The 14,623-nt window shown below is 39.4% G+C and overlaps 1 protein-coding gene across 2 annotated transcripts in view; it reads right to left on the minus strand.

Moving 5' to 3' along the window:
- Nucleotides 1–14,623, minus strand: part of Gas2 (growth arrest specific 2) — a 120,525-nt gene that overhangs the window by 64,995 nt on the left and 40,907 nt on the right. For both annotated transcript variants that reach the window (XM_013350266.2, XM_026784258.1), the window contains one exon: nucleotides 10,798–10,939. In XM_013350266.2, coding sequence (XP_013205720.1) covers nucleotides 10,798–10,939 — 142 coding nt within the window. The remainder of the gene's footprint in view (nucleotides 1–10,797; nucleotides 10,940–14,623) is intronic.

Raw genomic sequence — 14,623 nt, forward strand, 5'->3', positions numbered from 1 at the left:
TCTCGAAAAACCAAAAAAAAAAAAAAAAAAAAAAAAAAATTTATAAACAAGCTTCTTTGTTCACCTCCAAATAAAGGCAGATGTCAAATGGGACCTCCAACTTGATGATCTCTCCTAATCAGTAATTGATACTTTAGAAAGAGACACACTCCACTGACCAGATTCTTAAGACATGGGAATATAACAAGGTCCCATCAGTCAGCATTGCTCATGAAATGTGCCAATGAACAGCCTTTATGAGGTGCTATTTCTGTATTACATGGCAGTATGAGGTAGTATTAAATTCATATTCTGTGACTAGGCTTGGGTGGCTCAGCACGGCGGACAAGACATGTTTGTATTTCTGAGCCCACAAGAAGAGTGCATGTTGCTTGTTCTAGTCTCCTAACCAAAATTGAGGCGCTGGGAAAATGTAATATTCAACATTAAATAAAATAAGTAATGTAATAAAGCTAGGCATGGAGGAAAGTGTTCAAAAAGTTATTATTCTAATAAAACTATATATGTATAATAAAAATAACAATCTTGTTCTAATTCATAAGGCTAGAATTTTATAACAATTCAAGCCCCACTATTTATTTACTTAATCTAAATATTCTAATGTCTCCACTAATAATGTATCAGTGATATTAACTCCAAAGATAACAACAGGATTTGTTTGGAGTAGATATGAATATTAAACATATATTAAGTTGGAATATTAAAATTTGTGGACTTCATTTGGCTTAAAGGGACATTCAAACTAAGTATTATTATTTGGTTATAAAATGCCACTTTTAGACTTTAAAAACAACCATCAGAAATGCTTACTAAAAACATAATTGATCATGGAAAACCTGAAACAAAAAATATCCCCATTCCCAGTAAGCAAAGCTTAGCTTTAGGTGACCAGTGGAGAACTGTCACAAAGCCTAACTAAGGGAGCCTTGCCTAGTTTCTAATTAGGTAAAGAGTCTTTAAATGAGTGAGAACATTACAACTTCCAGCTGCCTGGCTAGAATGACAGCCATCTCATGAGGCCTAATGTGTTAAATCAACTTCAGTGCAATGATCTGGGGAATGTGACGTTACACCGTAACGGACACCACAGAAACAGGAGCAAAACGCCAAAATCAATCTAGGTCATCAATTTTCTAAGACTCTAACTTTTTAAAATATGGTACTAAGACAGCAAAATGGAGCTTTGAGTGGGAGGAAGAACAAAGGGAGTGAGGAAGGAAGTAGGAGAAGACTCCTAGCGCCGCGCTGATTCACTGTCTTCTGTGAAAGCTGTGTGAAATAGGTGGCCAAAGCTCCAGGAGCTTTAGCTATGACGTCATGCATTTCTCAATGAAAACAACACAAAAACCCTGGTGGCCAGAGGAAGTGGGTCCATTCACGGGCAATGACTAACTCTAAAAAGCAACAGCTGACACAAATGGCATGATTCTTTAGTGACTTGGTGTATACTGGTGTGCAAACAGGAACATTACACAGAAAATGAAATTTGTTGGGGATAACATGAGGAGTTTGACATGAAGGGCACATCTCCATTACGCATCTCCTGACTTCCTTGTTGTCAAGATAAAGCATTTTGCATGCCAAACTCAAATGTAGACTCCACATAGACACGTGAGAAGATCAGTTTGAGAAAGTGGAGTAAGTTCAGGGCTCCCATTATCATCTTTACAGAACTGGCCCAGAGACAAGCAAAAACAGAACTCAGATGGGAGAGGAAGATGGGAGAAGGGGATGAGTGAAAACACAAAAGGACTGTTACATAAATGTGTGTGAATGTATAATAAAACCCATACCTTTGCATGCAAAATTAAAAATTAATGTAAAACAGAGTGGCATTTCACAGAAGGAGGAATCTCACAGAAAGGCTGAGTTTTAATCTCAAGTTTCAAGGGAATTAGCATCCTTTTTATAGCAATAATAAAATTCCTTCAATTTTTATAGTTATAAATTGTTGTTTTCTACCATAATGGCCTTGCAAATATTGACTAGACTCTGCTTAAAATAATCCAAAACAAAGCAAACCAACAAATACAAGCAGACAAAGAAAACACAGTGAACGATGACTTGCAGGCCTGGCTGATACGTCGAGGTGCACAGTGCAGCTGTCTTCACCACATCTGATTCCTCCACACGTTATGTGTTAGAACAGACGTGCGGTGAGAGTTGAGAGAAAGTCAAGAGCTAGAAAGATGATATTGCCTAGCATTTCTAGAAATGACAAGAATTTAGCTTTGAGGTTAAATGCTTATTTAATAAGCAAAAAAAAAAAACACCCCACTTTCAGCACATCACTGGAAAATTGGATTTAGAACCCTTCAGTAGCATAAGTGTGTATTAGACCCAGGAATCAACCTTGATGTTTATGCCACAAGGAGCTCTACTCCGAAGGCAGTAGGCGGAAAGAGGGCTGTGGGTGGGAGTGTGAGGCCTCGTGGGTATTATGTGTTACATGGAGGAGAATTCTGTAAGTTCTCACCTCCCTTTCTCATAACTCTCTGTGGTGATTAAATAAAATACAGTACTGAGCATAGCACTTGGAAAACAGGAAACACTGGCCTGAGGGCAGCTCTCCTCTTCATTATTACACGTTTGTTGCTATTAATGATTTGCTTAGGAAGATCATTTGTTTGAGTCAACATTAATCCACTTTTGTTTGTTCCTTTGACCATTTTATTGTGCCCTGTAGTGAACCAGTTATTACATTCAGTGTTAAAAAAAAATATTCTAAAATAAAAAAAAACCTTATGGTGGGGAAATGCTCATTCAGAGCCTCTTGTGACAATGAGTATTTTTAATTTTATGAGCTGATATAAATTTATAAACTTTGGCTATTACAAGGTTGTACCAGTTACAAATCTGAGTAATAATTACATTTATAGAAGTCGTGTTTAAGACCTAAACACCTCGATACTGATTTTCTTAAGAATAAAACAGCTCTTAGTTTGATGTTGATTATTATATGAAAGGCTGCAGCATTAGGTTGACACTGTGCTTCCCTAGGAAAAGGAGCCCGGACAACAACTCAGGATACATTTGAAGCAGGAATGGTGGTGCACACCTTTATCCGAGTACTCGGGAGGCAGAGCAGGCATCTCTGTAAATTGGAGGCTAGCCTAGTCATCTACAGGCCAGCTATGACTACGTAACAGTGAGACTCCGCCCCCCCCAAAAAAATAGTTTATAACCTAGATGGAAGGCTACTCACCCAGGAATAGAAACTGATTTTAAATGTCACAGAATCTTTAAGAACAAAGTACATGAGACTGTGTATGTGTAGTTTGACTACCTATATTAACCTTTAACAAATGAACAAAGAAAAGTACAGAAAGTTTGATGTTCACTTGGTTTCTATACAAATAAAGGCTACAGTATTTAGCCTTGGAGAGCAATGTTTAGTATAATTTAGTAAAAGAAACTGGACCACAATAGTATTGAGATATTGTTTTAAAATTAGGAATATATCATAAATTCATGGCTAAATATCATCTCACAGGAGATAATAAGTCCTAATAAACCACGGGGGGGGGGGTAGGGAAAGGAATAGACTGAAGGGCAGAAAAGCAGGGTCTCTACACGAGGCTGCTGCTGTGTCTTCTACTTCTCTTCTCAGTTCCTTGATAGTGAGATGGGTTCCATCCAGAGCTCAGCACTATAGTTATCACGTGGGAGGCTTTAGGAACATCCTACCCTTACTGATCAATATCTATTCTTCCTCACACTTTACAGGTGATGATTGGCATGCCTGAAAACCAGTGTGTTAGTCAACACTATAGTATCTTTTATAACTTCTGTGGTTTTATGAAGCATGCTCTACTTATGTGAAATACAGGTCGGGGTGAGTATGATGTCTTGGTGGATTTGGTGGATATTTCTCTCTTGGTGTAGTCTATATAATCAAAGACTGAGGGTCAGGAAAGTGGAGGGTCAGCTACCAATTGTTCCTTGTGTGTCATTATTCTGGGAAATCTAATTTAAATACAAGAGCTGTCAAGGGCAGCCGTGTTTGAGGTACAGAACAAATCAAAGGGTTTAGTGCCTAGAATGATGAACTATCAAACACAACTGGTCTGCAGCTGAGAAGGGCTCTCACAGCACCGGGAGATGGCTGCCACTAATTGTTAACCCGATGCCTAGGAGACAGGCCTACTGGCTCACTGGGGACACAGTAAGGCTAGCCTCTGAGAAGGTCTGTGAGAGACCGACTTAGTTGAGCTGATTGACAGAAGAACTAAACGATGGAAAGGACCATTCTCTAAGCAGGAATTCAATAAGGAGAACAAGCTGAGCATAGGCAAGTGTGTATTTGTTCACAGCTCTCTAATCCTGACTGGATGTAAAGTAATCACTTCTCTCATGTTCCTGCCTCTGTGGCTTCTCTGCCATGTAACCTAAAATTCTGAGCTGTCTCCCTTAGTTTGCTTTGGTAAAGGTGTTTTATTACCACAACAGAATATTAAGACATAACAAGGCTGAAGATTTCTATCATCAGTGTTTTTTAAAACAGAACGAGGCATGCACACCAATAACAAAAAGACAGTGCTCACACGGGTTCCCATCCTTGGGGGAAGCACCGTAGGAGAGACCAAATGGAGTGAACTTGGATGAAGAAATGTGCCGGAGCACAGGCTTTCTTTCTCCAGCACGAAGAATGCTGATCAGGGAAGGGTATCTAAGTTGGTTTTATTTACATTGAGTTATTTTCCTTTTACTTAGAATAATCCCATACAACTTTAGAAGCTTGTTCAAATTATTCATTTGCATAAGGGGTACGGTGTTTGGAGGTGAAGAAAGCAGCATTTGAATCTTGGACCAGCCACTTAGCAGCTGTAACTTGGGATAACAAAAGATTTGACTCTCCCTGTCACAGGCTTTTGTTTGTGCAATGACATCGGCTGGCAAAGTACAGAGAGTAACACGCGTGCTGTGCTTAGCTGCCCTTGATGAGCACAGAGATACAACCATCAAACCTGGGGCAGTGCAGATCCCACCCTGCAAGAGTTGCAGCTGCCACTGTCCTTTCAGTCAACTTTGATTCTCTAAAGCCCCTGAAAACTGCTACCCAGGAAGCAACTCAACAGTTTCCATCAACTCAATATTATTGTCCTGGACATGTTCCTAGGCACTGTGCGGTCAGCTAGTTCTGAAAAGGGATGCCTGGGTTTAAATAAAAGCTAAGTTGGCGATGGTGGTATATGTCTGTAGTCCGAGCACCTAGAGGTGGAGGCAGGAGAGTTAGAAATTCTAATCATCCTCAGCTACATAATATGTTCCGCCAGGTTGGCTTGGACTACTTGAGACTATTCTCAAGAAAGAGAGACAAAGGCAAAAACAAACAAACATAACGAAATAAAGACATGGTTAAAATTTTAAAATGGTATTTTTTTAAATAAAGAAATTTTTGAAAGAAATCTAACGGAAAATGAACCTGGAGAAGAAGAAAAATTAATGTAAACAACTTGGAGCTAAATCAGTACCATGGACTTGCTATCCTGCACTAATACTAATAACTAGCAAATAAGAAAATTGGTTTGATTTAACCCATAGTTTAACATATTCTTAAAGTTTTCAATACAGACAAAACAAGAACAAGGACTGGGGAGGAGGGCATATCACACAAGGGATGCAGGCATCAAGTATTTTTCTGATGCAACCAGTGACCAGGCAGGCAGTGGAAGGTGGGGAGGTCCATTTCACTTTAGTGAAACCATAGGCTTGCTATGGAAACAATCTGGAACCACAGAACCCTGCCAATCACAGTGGTGCATGGAAAGAATAGGGACCACACAAGCACAGACACAGGGAACCAGAATTAGAGTGACAGTCACAAGAGCCACACAGTGCATGCTACACAGTAGACAGCAAACCCGTCTCTCGGTGGGCAGATTCTTTCTCTGAGAAACAGATGAACAGTCACTGCGCTCCAGGTCCTACAATCAGCCAACAACATGTTGATATTGATATAAGTATGTCAAGCAAAATGTGTGCTTTTAGAATTCCCTGACCCTCCCTCCATTGCCCAGATAACAAAAATGTGTAAACGGAGCAAATCAAACATGTTTACAGCAATAAAATTAATAACTTAATATATCCTACACCAGTTTGTTACTCTGGGCTGCAGATGCTCCTTACAAATAAAAGCATCACTAGTAAAGAAAATAGACTGTACTTTAAAACCCGATAAAAGCATGTAAGAGCACCAATCTTAAGGCAAAATTTAAAACATTTTAAACTTGGAATAAATCATATATTTCTGACACAAATTTAAATGACAAAACAAGACCCATAAAATAACCAGTGTCATTTTAAAGGTGGTTAAAATCCTAAATTAACATTTGAAAATTCATTGATTACTAATGGAAGGATTACTGACAAATATAGTCTAATAATCTTTATATATCTCTGAAATTAAACAAAAATACTTTCACCCCTTTTGTGTTCTAAACTTTGTAACTGTGTTTGTTACTCCGTTATTAAACACACACTAAAAGGAGAAACGAGGAATTATTCTGATGCTGAGCTGATGAACAACAAACTTTTAAATTCAAGAAAATCTCCATGGTCATCTTTTTCCATGAAAAGCACAATGGTGAACACTGAGAGGAGTATCAGCCTCAGTGAACTGTCACAGGAAGACAACCAGAGCTAGAGCTCCACAGAGGAGTATCAGCCTCAGTGAGCTGTCACAGGGAGACAACCAGAGCTAGAGCTCCACAGAGCAAGCACAGCCAGGGCTTCTGCACCATGGCTCCACACAGTTCCGTCACCTGCTCCGCACAGCCTGCGTGGAAAGCCTTTAATAGAGCGTGACTGCATGAAACGTCATGAATGATCCCAACTTCTTCTTAAAATAAACTAAGCAAGTCCTCACTGTCTAAAAAGCACAAGCTCAGACTTGCGTTTAGGAGGCCTGGCGTGTTAGTAAGTGAAGACCAAACCACTTACAACCCACTAACTCTCCATTCTCCTTCCACAATATGAACGAGACCTTCTTTGCTCTACACAGATAGAACCATGTCTAATGTTCACTGTGGGAGCCTTATATCCCCACTCCTTACATGGTCTCAAGAAAATGATTTTGATATCTATGGACCATGATAGTTTGTTCAAAATAGCATCAAATGCCAGGGATACTTATTTTTATTTTTTAAAATGTCTCAATGGACACTAGGGTTTCCCTCTAATTTCCTTCAGAGAAGTCAGTAGAAATTTAAAAACTTGTTAAAACTGTGTTACTGTATCAAGGACAAGCTACCATCCTAACTTTCTTCAGAAATATATTCTTAAGAATCCTATATACAGGTGTTTCTTAACTTTCATTTACCGCTATCATTTCAGATCACATTCATTTATGACCACCAGTGAAGCATTGGCAGCATTGTACCAGCATGCCCAGTGATTTTATCTCAGTTAACTAGTCAACTTAGTCTGTTTTTCAGTAGGCTCTTCATCACCTTTCTCCCTGTTTCTCTTTGCTCATTTCTGAAGCAATATTTGAGTATGGGTTATCTTATTATCTAAAACTGACATTTATAGAAGAAAATTATCACTCAGAGTTAAAGTAGAACAAGTCAGTATTTGGCCAGCTGAGAAGGGACCAAGAGTTCAGGGTCAGCAGGGTGGAGGTGGAGCACATCTTTGATCCCAGCACTGAGGAGGCAGAGACAGGCAGTTGAATCTCTGTGAGTTCGAGGCCAGCCTGGTCTACAGAGCAAATTCCAGGACAGACTGAAATCTACACAGAGAAACTCAGTTTCAAAAAAGCAAAACAAAAACAAAACAAACAAACAAAAGGTCAAGGTCATCCTCAGCGACAAAGCAAATTCAGAGCCAGTTTGAGTTACAAAAGTCAGTGTTTTCAAAATAGAAAAAATAAAAGCAAACCACAAGAGGATGACCTACAGGTCACACCCTGCCTGTACGGTGTGCTGCATACAATTGTTTTCCCAGAATGAGAAAGGCAACCTGAGCGACACCTGGCAGTTCTCCCGACAAGTCCCCACCACACCGCCATGGAGGTTTCCTGACATTCCTGCTGTGGAAAGTCAGCAGATGGAGTCAGCTGAGAAGTAAGTACAGGCAACACTGCTGCTGCACAGAGCAAGCAACTACTGCCTGCCGCCAAGATGAGGAGGCTTTCTCTGTGCAGGCTCAGCCCTCAGAGCAGCGTGAACAGAAGCCTCTTCACACAGGCAGCACTGTGATCTAGTTTATCAGTCACTCAGACACATTCTGCCCTTCATCAGGGCATCTTTTCATTTTGCTTTCTGTTCAAAACACTGGGGCACAAAGGATGTTCTTCATCGCACACCACTGAAACGAAATCTTGAGGTAGGGCAAAAAAAGGAAAAAGAAAAACCTTGCCCTAAATTCCCTTTCAAAAGTGAAGCGTGAAAGACCTCAAGCGGAGCACACAGCACCATTGTTGTGGAAAAGGCCAAGGCCAAGGCCAGCAGCATGGCTCTGTCGCATCCTTAACAGCAAAGAATAATAAAAACACCCAGGGAGAAAGGCTCCTCTGGGAAATGAGATTTTTCTTTGTCCTTCCTCTTTATTGTCATTAATATCCATGGGCCCAGCTGTTTCCTTTCTCCAACTAATCCTAAATCAATGCTATAATCCTGACCCTCTTCACTGGGTCCCTGGGCCTATAATACACCCCCGTATACCCACTCTCACCCCCTGAAATTTCAAATGTGTTTTTAATTGAGTAGCAAACAGAGAGCCTGATTATCTGGTTTAGTTTAGTACTGATCTTAAAAATAATTTTTAAATTTTAGAAGACCTGAAATCTTGGGTTTATTGAATCTACTTGAACATTTAAATACATTTTAATTTAAAGTTAAAGCTAAGATACATCAAAATTAAGTGTTTAAGGAACAGAACATATAATATTTCTTTATATATAAATTATCACAAACTTGCTTTTGATAATGCCACCTTGTTTTATAACAGGAAGATGCAGGCTGTCTAATTTTTCTTTACTTAACTATACGGTTACACACCAAGATCATGAAATAAATTTCTTTAGTGTCTACAGTTTCCAGACAAAATACATTAATTATGAGGTAAATTGAGTTAGGCTTTCCAGAGCATAAAGGTACACCACAAATGTGAATTGCAGAGGTATTTCCAAGGAGGAATCTGGTACCACATTGACTCCTGCTGGATTCTACAGAAAGTCCTATTAGTCCAGACAACAGAAGGACTCAGACTTGGGGAAAATCAATGAAGACCACAGCAATATGCAGAGCTATTTATAACCCATTTGTACAAACTTTTACCAGTAAGTTAAAAATGCATCTTTAATAAAACCCTGCACAATAATTAAATTCATAAATTAATGCAGATCTAAAGCAGTTCTCCTGTGTGGCCATTCTTTAAATTATGAGGTGGGGGTCACCTCATATTTTAAAACGTGATGATAACTGCCCCTTCCCCGGGTGAGACATGGGATGTCCTCATGACTGACACTTGACTGACTGTAGCTACACGACAGACATTGCTAGACATTAGGTTTGCTTCCAAGTCACTCCTCTTCATTTCCTTCCTATAATTCTTCACGGCTAACCAGACACCCCTAAAAGTTAGAATCTATCTGTCACATCGCTACTGGGCTGAAGGGGAGCCATCTCCAACAGAAGTTCATACCTGTCACTAACAATAGTCAAAGCCTGCTCATTCAATGAGCCTTCAGGGAGGCACTGCTGTGTGCCACACAACTGTGTAACTACCCAGCTTCATGCTTTCTCTTTCTACTTTAGAATACCCTACTACACTGAACTGATATTAGTCTCTTCTCCACTGAGGAAACTCCCAGACTGTGAATGGCCATCTTTCTCTCATCGTATCCCCTCATCTTAGATCAGACACAAATGGTCTCAGCATATGTAATGCCAAGTTCCCATTGTTGAGTTTTCTGGGTTTAGCAGAGAAATATTATTATCCAAGGCTCAGGGACAAAGGCTCTTTCAATTGTTTGGAAGGTTGTTTATGGACTTATTCTCTAAAGGATGCTTGGCTTACTTGAATGGTAATATTTGGTATTATATGATTTTGTAAATTGATTTTTAAAGTCCTAGACAATCAGAGCCAAAACTTTTCTTTTTCCATTAGAAGTCTCCATTCTTGACTTTGCTCCATTTCCGTAAGGGTAACTTAGTTCCAATATTCTTCAAGTTAGAATTACACTGTAGGGGGACTTCTGCAGTAACTTGGACATTTAATCCCAGTGTGTCAGGCAGTATGGAAACACTCACTAGTTAAACATATCGTATGTCTCCTTCCAAGAAATTAAAAATCTCATTGTGTGGTCTGGAAATGGATTGCCAAAATTCAATCAGAAGAAAAAACACCAGGAAACAGCAATCTGGGAATATATTTTCACTGAGGTGTCTGTCTTCTGAAGTTACTTCAATACCCCAGACACACCTGACTTTTAACCCTAAAAACAGTTAAATACATAAACTAGTAAACTTCAGTCTCAACAAAGAAAGAACTGAAGTTTTCCCCCTTCACGGAAGTTCTCCCTTGATGGAGCGCAAGCACTTAGCTTGTGTGGATAGCACTCAGCTCTGGCTATGAAAAGCCCGGCCCTTTCTGCTCCTGTATTATTTTTATCACCTAGGTGGCCAGCAGTAAGATGGCAGACGCATTTTTCTACCATGACTTGTTACAACTAACTCCACTTGTTTAAAATAATCTAAAAAGCAGCAGCACACAAAACCTGTAGGTGCACACGAAGGGAGAAAAGGCAGTAATCATAACCCCCTCCACAGAAGTCATGACAAAAATACATACCCAGGCCTTCAGATTCAAAAAGACAGGTTTCGTCCACCCCCAAGTCTCGGCACCAGGATAAGAAATTGGCTGTGTTGTCTCGGGCAAAAAAGGAGCCTGAGGGTGCGCTGGCTTTGCAGGGAATCTTCTTCAGGGGCAGAGTCTAGAAGATAAAGAAATCTCAGTCAGGTGGGGCGCTAGGCAAGGTCATCTCAGAGACACATTAAAAATGCACTGTGCTTTCAACAAAATGCTTCGGAATTTATCCTGTGCTGACAAATATGCTTGTGAAAAACACAGGAAAAGAATGTGAGGATATGAACACTCAGGAGAGGGAAGTCTATGCAGGTGGCACACACCCTCCTCTCAGGAACACTCACTGAGAATGCACAGGAGCCCTTTCCCTAACACGGACGGATTTTTCTTTTTCTTCGGTGACTATTTTAGTTTGTTTCATCTAAATAACTTAGCAATTTTCTCACAAAATGTACAAAATGTATTTTACATATCAATATACAAATGAGGTGAATGTATCCTATGATGCATGCAGAAATAGCATCCAGTTCACAAAACACAGAAAGTGTGCAGGAACTAAACCCAAAAGGCAGCAGAAGAGATCTCTACCTCACACCTCTCCACGATGGTACCAAGAAGTTATACTTGAAGTCTTTAGAGATAACAAGCTTCTAGCTTCTTTCTTTAGACAAATGCTACAGCTTGATCATGTGGAAACTGAGCTCAAAGGGACTATTTACATTCCATGTTGTGTCACTTTTGACATAAAAGGATTTGCTTAGGATATGAGTGCTTGCGGACTGAGGAGACAATCCTGCTAACATTTTCCCAGAAATCTTAGCCAGGACTTTCTGCTTGGAACTCTGGCAAGTATAACAGGCTCTTCCTTTCACAGAGTAGAACCAGTTTTCAAACACTATACAAAGCCAAGGAGTTTGTGTGATGTCAAAGCCCAAGTCTGGTAAGTGTGAGCTCCTGTGAGCTTGCTGAAAAAGCAAAAAGATTGAGGGAGAATATTTTGTCATTTCAACTCTGAGAAAGGCGTGGCCTCTGCTCTTAGAATAAGCAATGCGCACGGATTACTTAGTTCATTTACAGGACAGTGTAAAAACATGAAACAGTGACCTGACCGAGTTAGTGAAGTCCACATAGTTCTTCACATCAAAAGGCTTCATGGCTATGTAATAGAAATGTCTGTTGCATGGCACACACCTTTAATCCCAGCAGTCAGGAGGCAGAGGCAGGAGGATCTCTGTGAGTTCGAGGCCAGACTAGTCTACTAGAGCTAGTTCCAAGACAGGCTCCAAAGCTATAAAGAAACCCTGTCTTGAAAAAACAAAACCAAAACCAAACAAACAAAAAGTGTCTGTTGCTGTAGCCTGGCAGGGCCTGTTACCTGAGAGGCACATATTTCCAATGCAGATTAAAGCTGATGCAGAATCACAGCACTGGCATTTTTACATGAACGTACAAGCATACCTATGTCTTAGGCACCACTGTCATACTAAACTCTATGTACATGTATTAATATGTATGATATATGAGGCTGCCTACATGGCAATAACTTTGTTTTTCATTACTATGTGTTGATTATACAAAATATTGAGTTTTGCTGTGTCATCTTCATATATGTGCACAACACACTTGACCACATTCACATCAGGCATCACCCTATTCCCCCTTCCCTGAGTTTTCTTTCTCATCTTTAACATCTTTTCTACTTTCACATCTTCTTTAAAATCTGAACACCACACATGCAATATGTATCTTTCTGAGTCTGGCTTATTTTGTTTAACATTAATGATCTTCAATTCCACCCACTTCCCTGCAAATGATATAATCCACTCTTCTCTACGTCTAATTCTTCATTGTGCAGCATCCACCACATTTTCTTTAATCACTCCTTCATGCCCTTGGTGGACACCTATGCGGAAGCCCTGGCGTGGCTGCTAGGAATGATAATACAGCAATCAAGGGTGCATGGCCACTGTGTGCTCTGCTGACTGACTCCTTCCAGCACAGACCCAGGACGATTTTAGTTGTTCAATTTTATTTTTATGAGGAATTTCCTTACTGATCTCCATAGTAATTGGACTGACTTACATTTAGCACCAACACAGTATACTGTTCTTTCTCCCTACCCCACAACCTTATAACCATTTGTTCCTTTTTTACTACATAATAAGTAATATCTCGTTAACTGATCTAGTTCAGGTATCAGCAAAGGTTTTGAAAGAAATGCCTCCACATGAGTCTCAAAACTAATCATATATATCAACATGTAAGGTTTCCTTTATAAACTATTCATGAACATCTATTAGTATTTTAAGCATAAAATCAAAATACGTGTCTTTAAATCCAGCAATTTAGTTCTAAGAATATATACTATTCAACATTGACTAAGTAGGAAAAATAGAAATAAGAATATATCAGGAGAGAGCTAGTAGGATAACAGAGTACACAAATACAATGGAGTTCATTTGACCATTTCAAAGGAATAAAACATCTATCTACTGAGGCATAAATGTGATCAGAACATATTCTTAGACAGAAACTAATTTACATGTATGTACTATGTCTTGTGTAAGTTTGCACAGATGCCCTAGGCATAGTTTAAATTTTATATAAAAACATTATGAATTGTATATTTATAAAATAAGAATTATAAATATGTCAAGAAAATATGCATCAAATTGAAGAAAATGTTGGGTGATTAAATAGGATTTTGAGTGTTGTGAGTGTGGCAAGGAAATCTATTAATTTTTAAATTTTGATAAGCTAATTCTAATAGGCACATGAGGATAGTGGTCATTGTACTGAATAGCAGATTAGATGAAAAAGCAAAGCCTTTATCTAATGTTTCATAAAACGTATTCGATACTTGTCTACTTTCCTTCAAAAGAAAATAATATCTCCATGCATTCTAACCCTTCCCAAACAGAATGTTTCCCATGTATAATAAAGATATTCAATGGTACAGGTCAAGGATTTTACTTGAAGAATGAACACACAACATAAAAATGAAATTGTTCCAGTGTCAGTGTGCTTAAGCTTCAAAGGGAAGATTGTCGCAACTCTACGGCATAGCATGTATAGCCTATACATGGGGCGGGCAGGATCTTGTCCAGTAGTACACTGCTTCTCTGATGCCCACAGTGGCCATGCACAGGAGGGACTGGCTTCACTACTGACACAGGATGGCATTAAGAAGGAGTAAGCCAGAGTCTACAGTGTCTATCACAGTGGAGGCACACAGTCTATGTTTACATATGCTCTCTCTACTAAAGTGTCAATGCACAGCACCTTGCACTGAGTGACTGAATAATACACAGCCTCTCCATCTTCGGGATGAAGAAGCTGAGCTTGTCCACAGTTCAAACTACATCACCCAGTTTCACATGCGTAAGCTTCAACTATTCCATGATAGATCAGATTTGACTTGAGCCCAGTGTAGTTCAGCATGTGGTTCCCCAAGTTTGGGCCAAGAAAGGTTAAAGAATTACGTACCATCTGTCACTTGTTCCACATATTAAAAGGAAAAGTCAATCAAAAGAACTAAGAAAATGCTGTCTTCAATTTCCTTTACATTATTAACTGAAATTTTAATTCGGGCAGTTTAAGTAAATCTTTTGTTCACAAAAGCTCAAGGCAGACTCCTATTCTTAATTACATCAAGTAGACATTTCAGACATAAAGCAGAAGATGACGAGGTACTGGCCAAGAAGTAATATTGTTTCTTTACCAAAAGGTATGTGGAGTGTGCTGTTCAAATATATAGGCAATGAAGTCGCTTTTTCCACAGTGGAAATAACGTTTCCATTTGAATCCCTGT

This window comes from Microtus ochrogaster, chromosome 22 (genome assembly GCF_000317375.1).
Source record: "Microtus ochrogaster isolate Prairie Vole_2 chromosome 22, MicOch1.0, whole genome shotgun sequence".
Classification (NCBI taxonomy): domain Eukaryota; kingdom Metazoa; phylum Chordata; class Mammalia; order Rodentia; family Cricetidae; genus Microtus; species Microtus ochrogaster.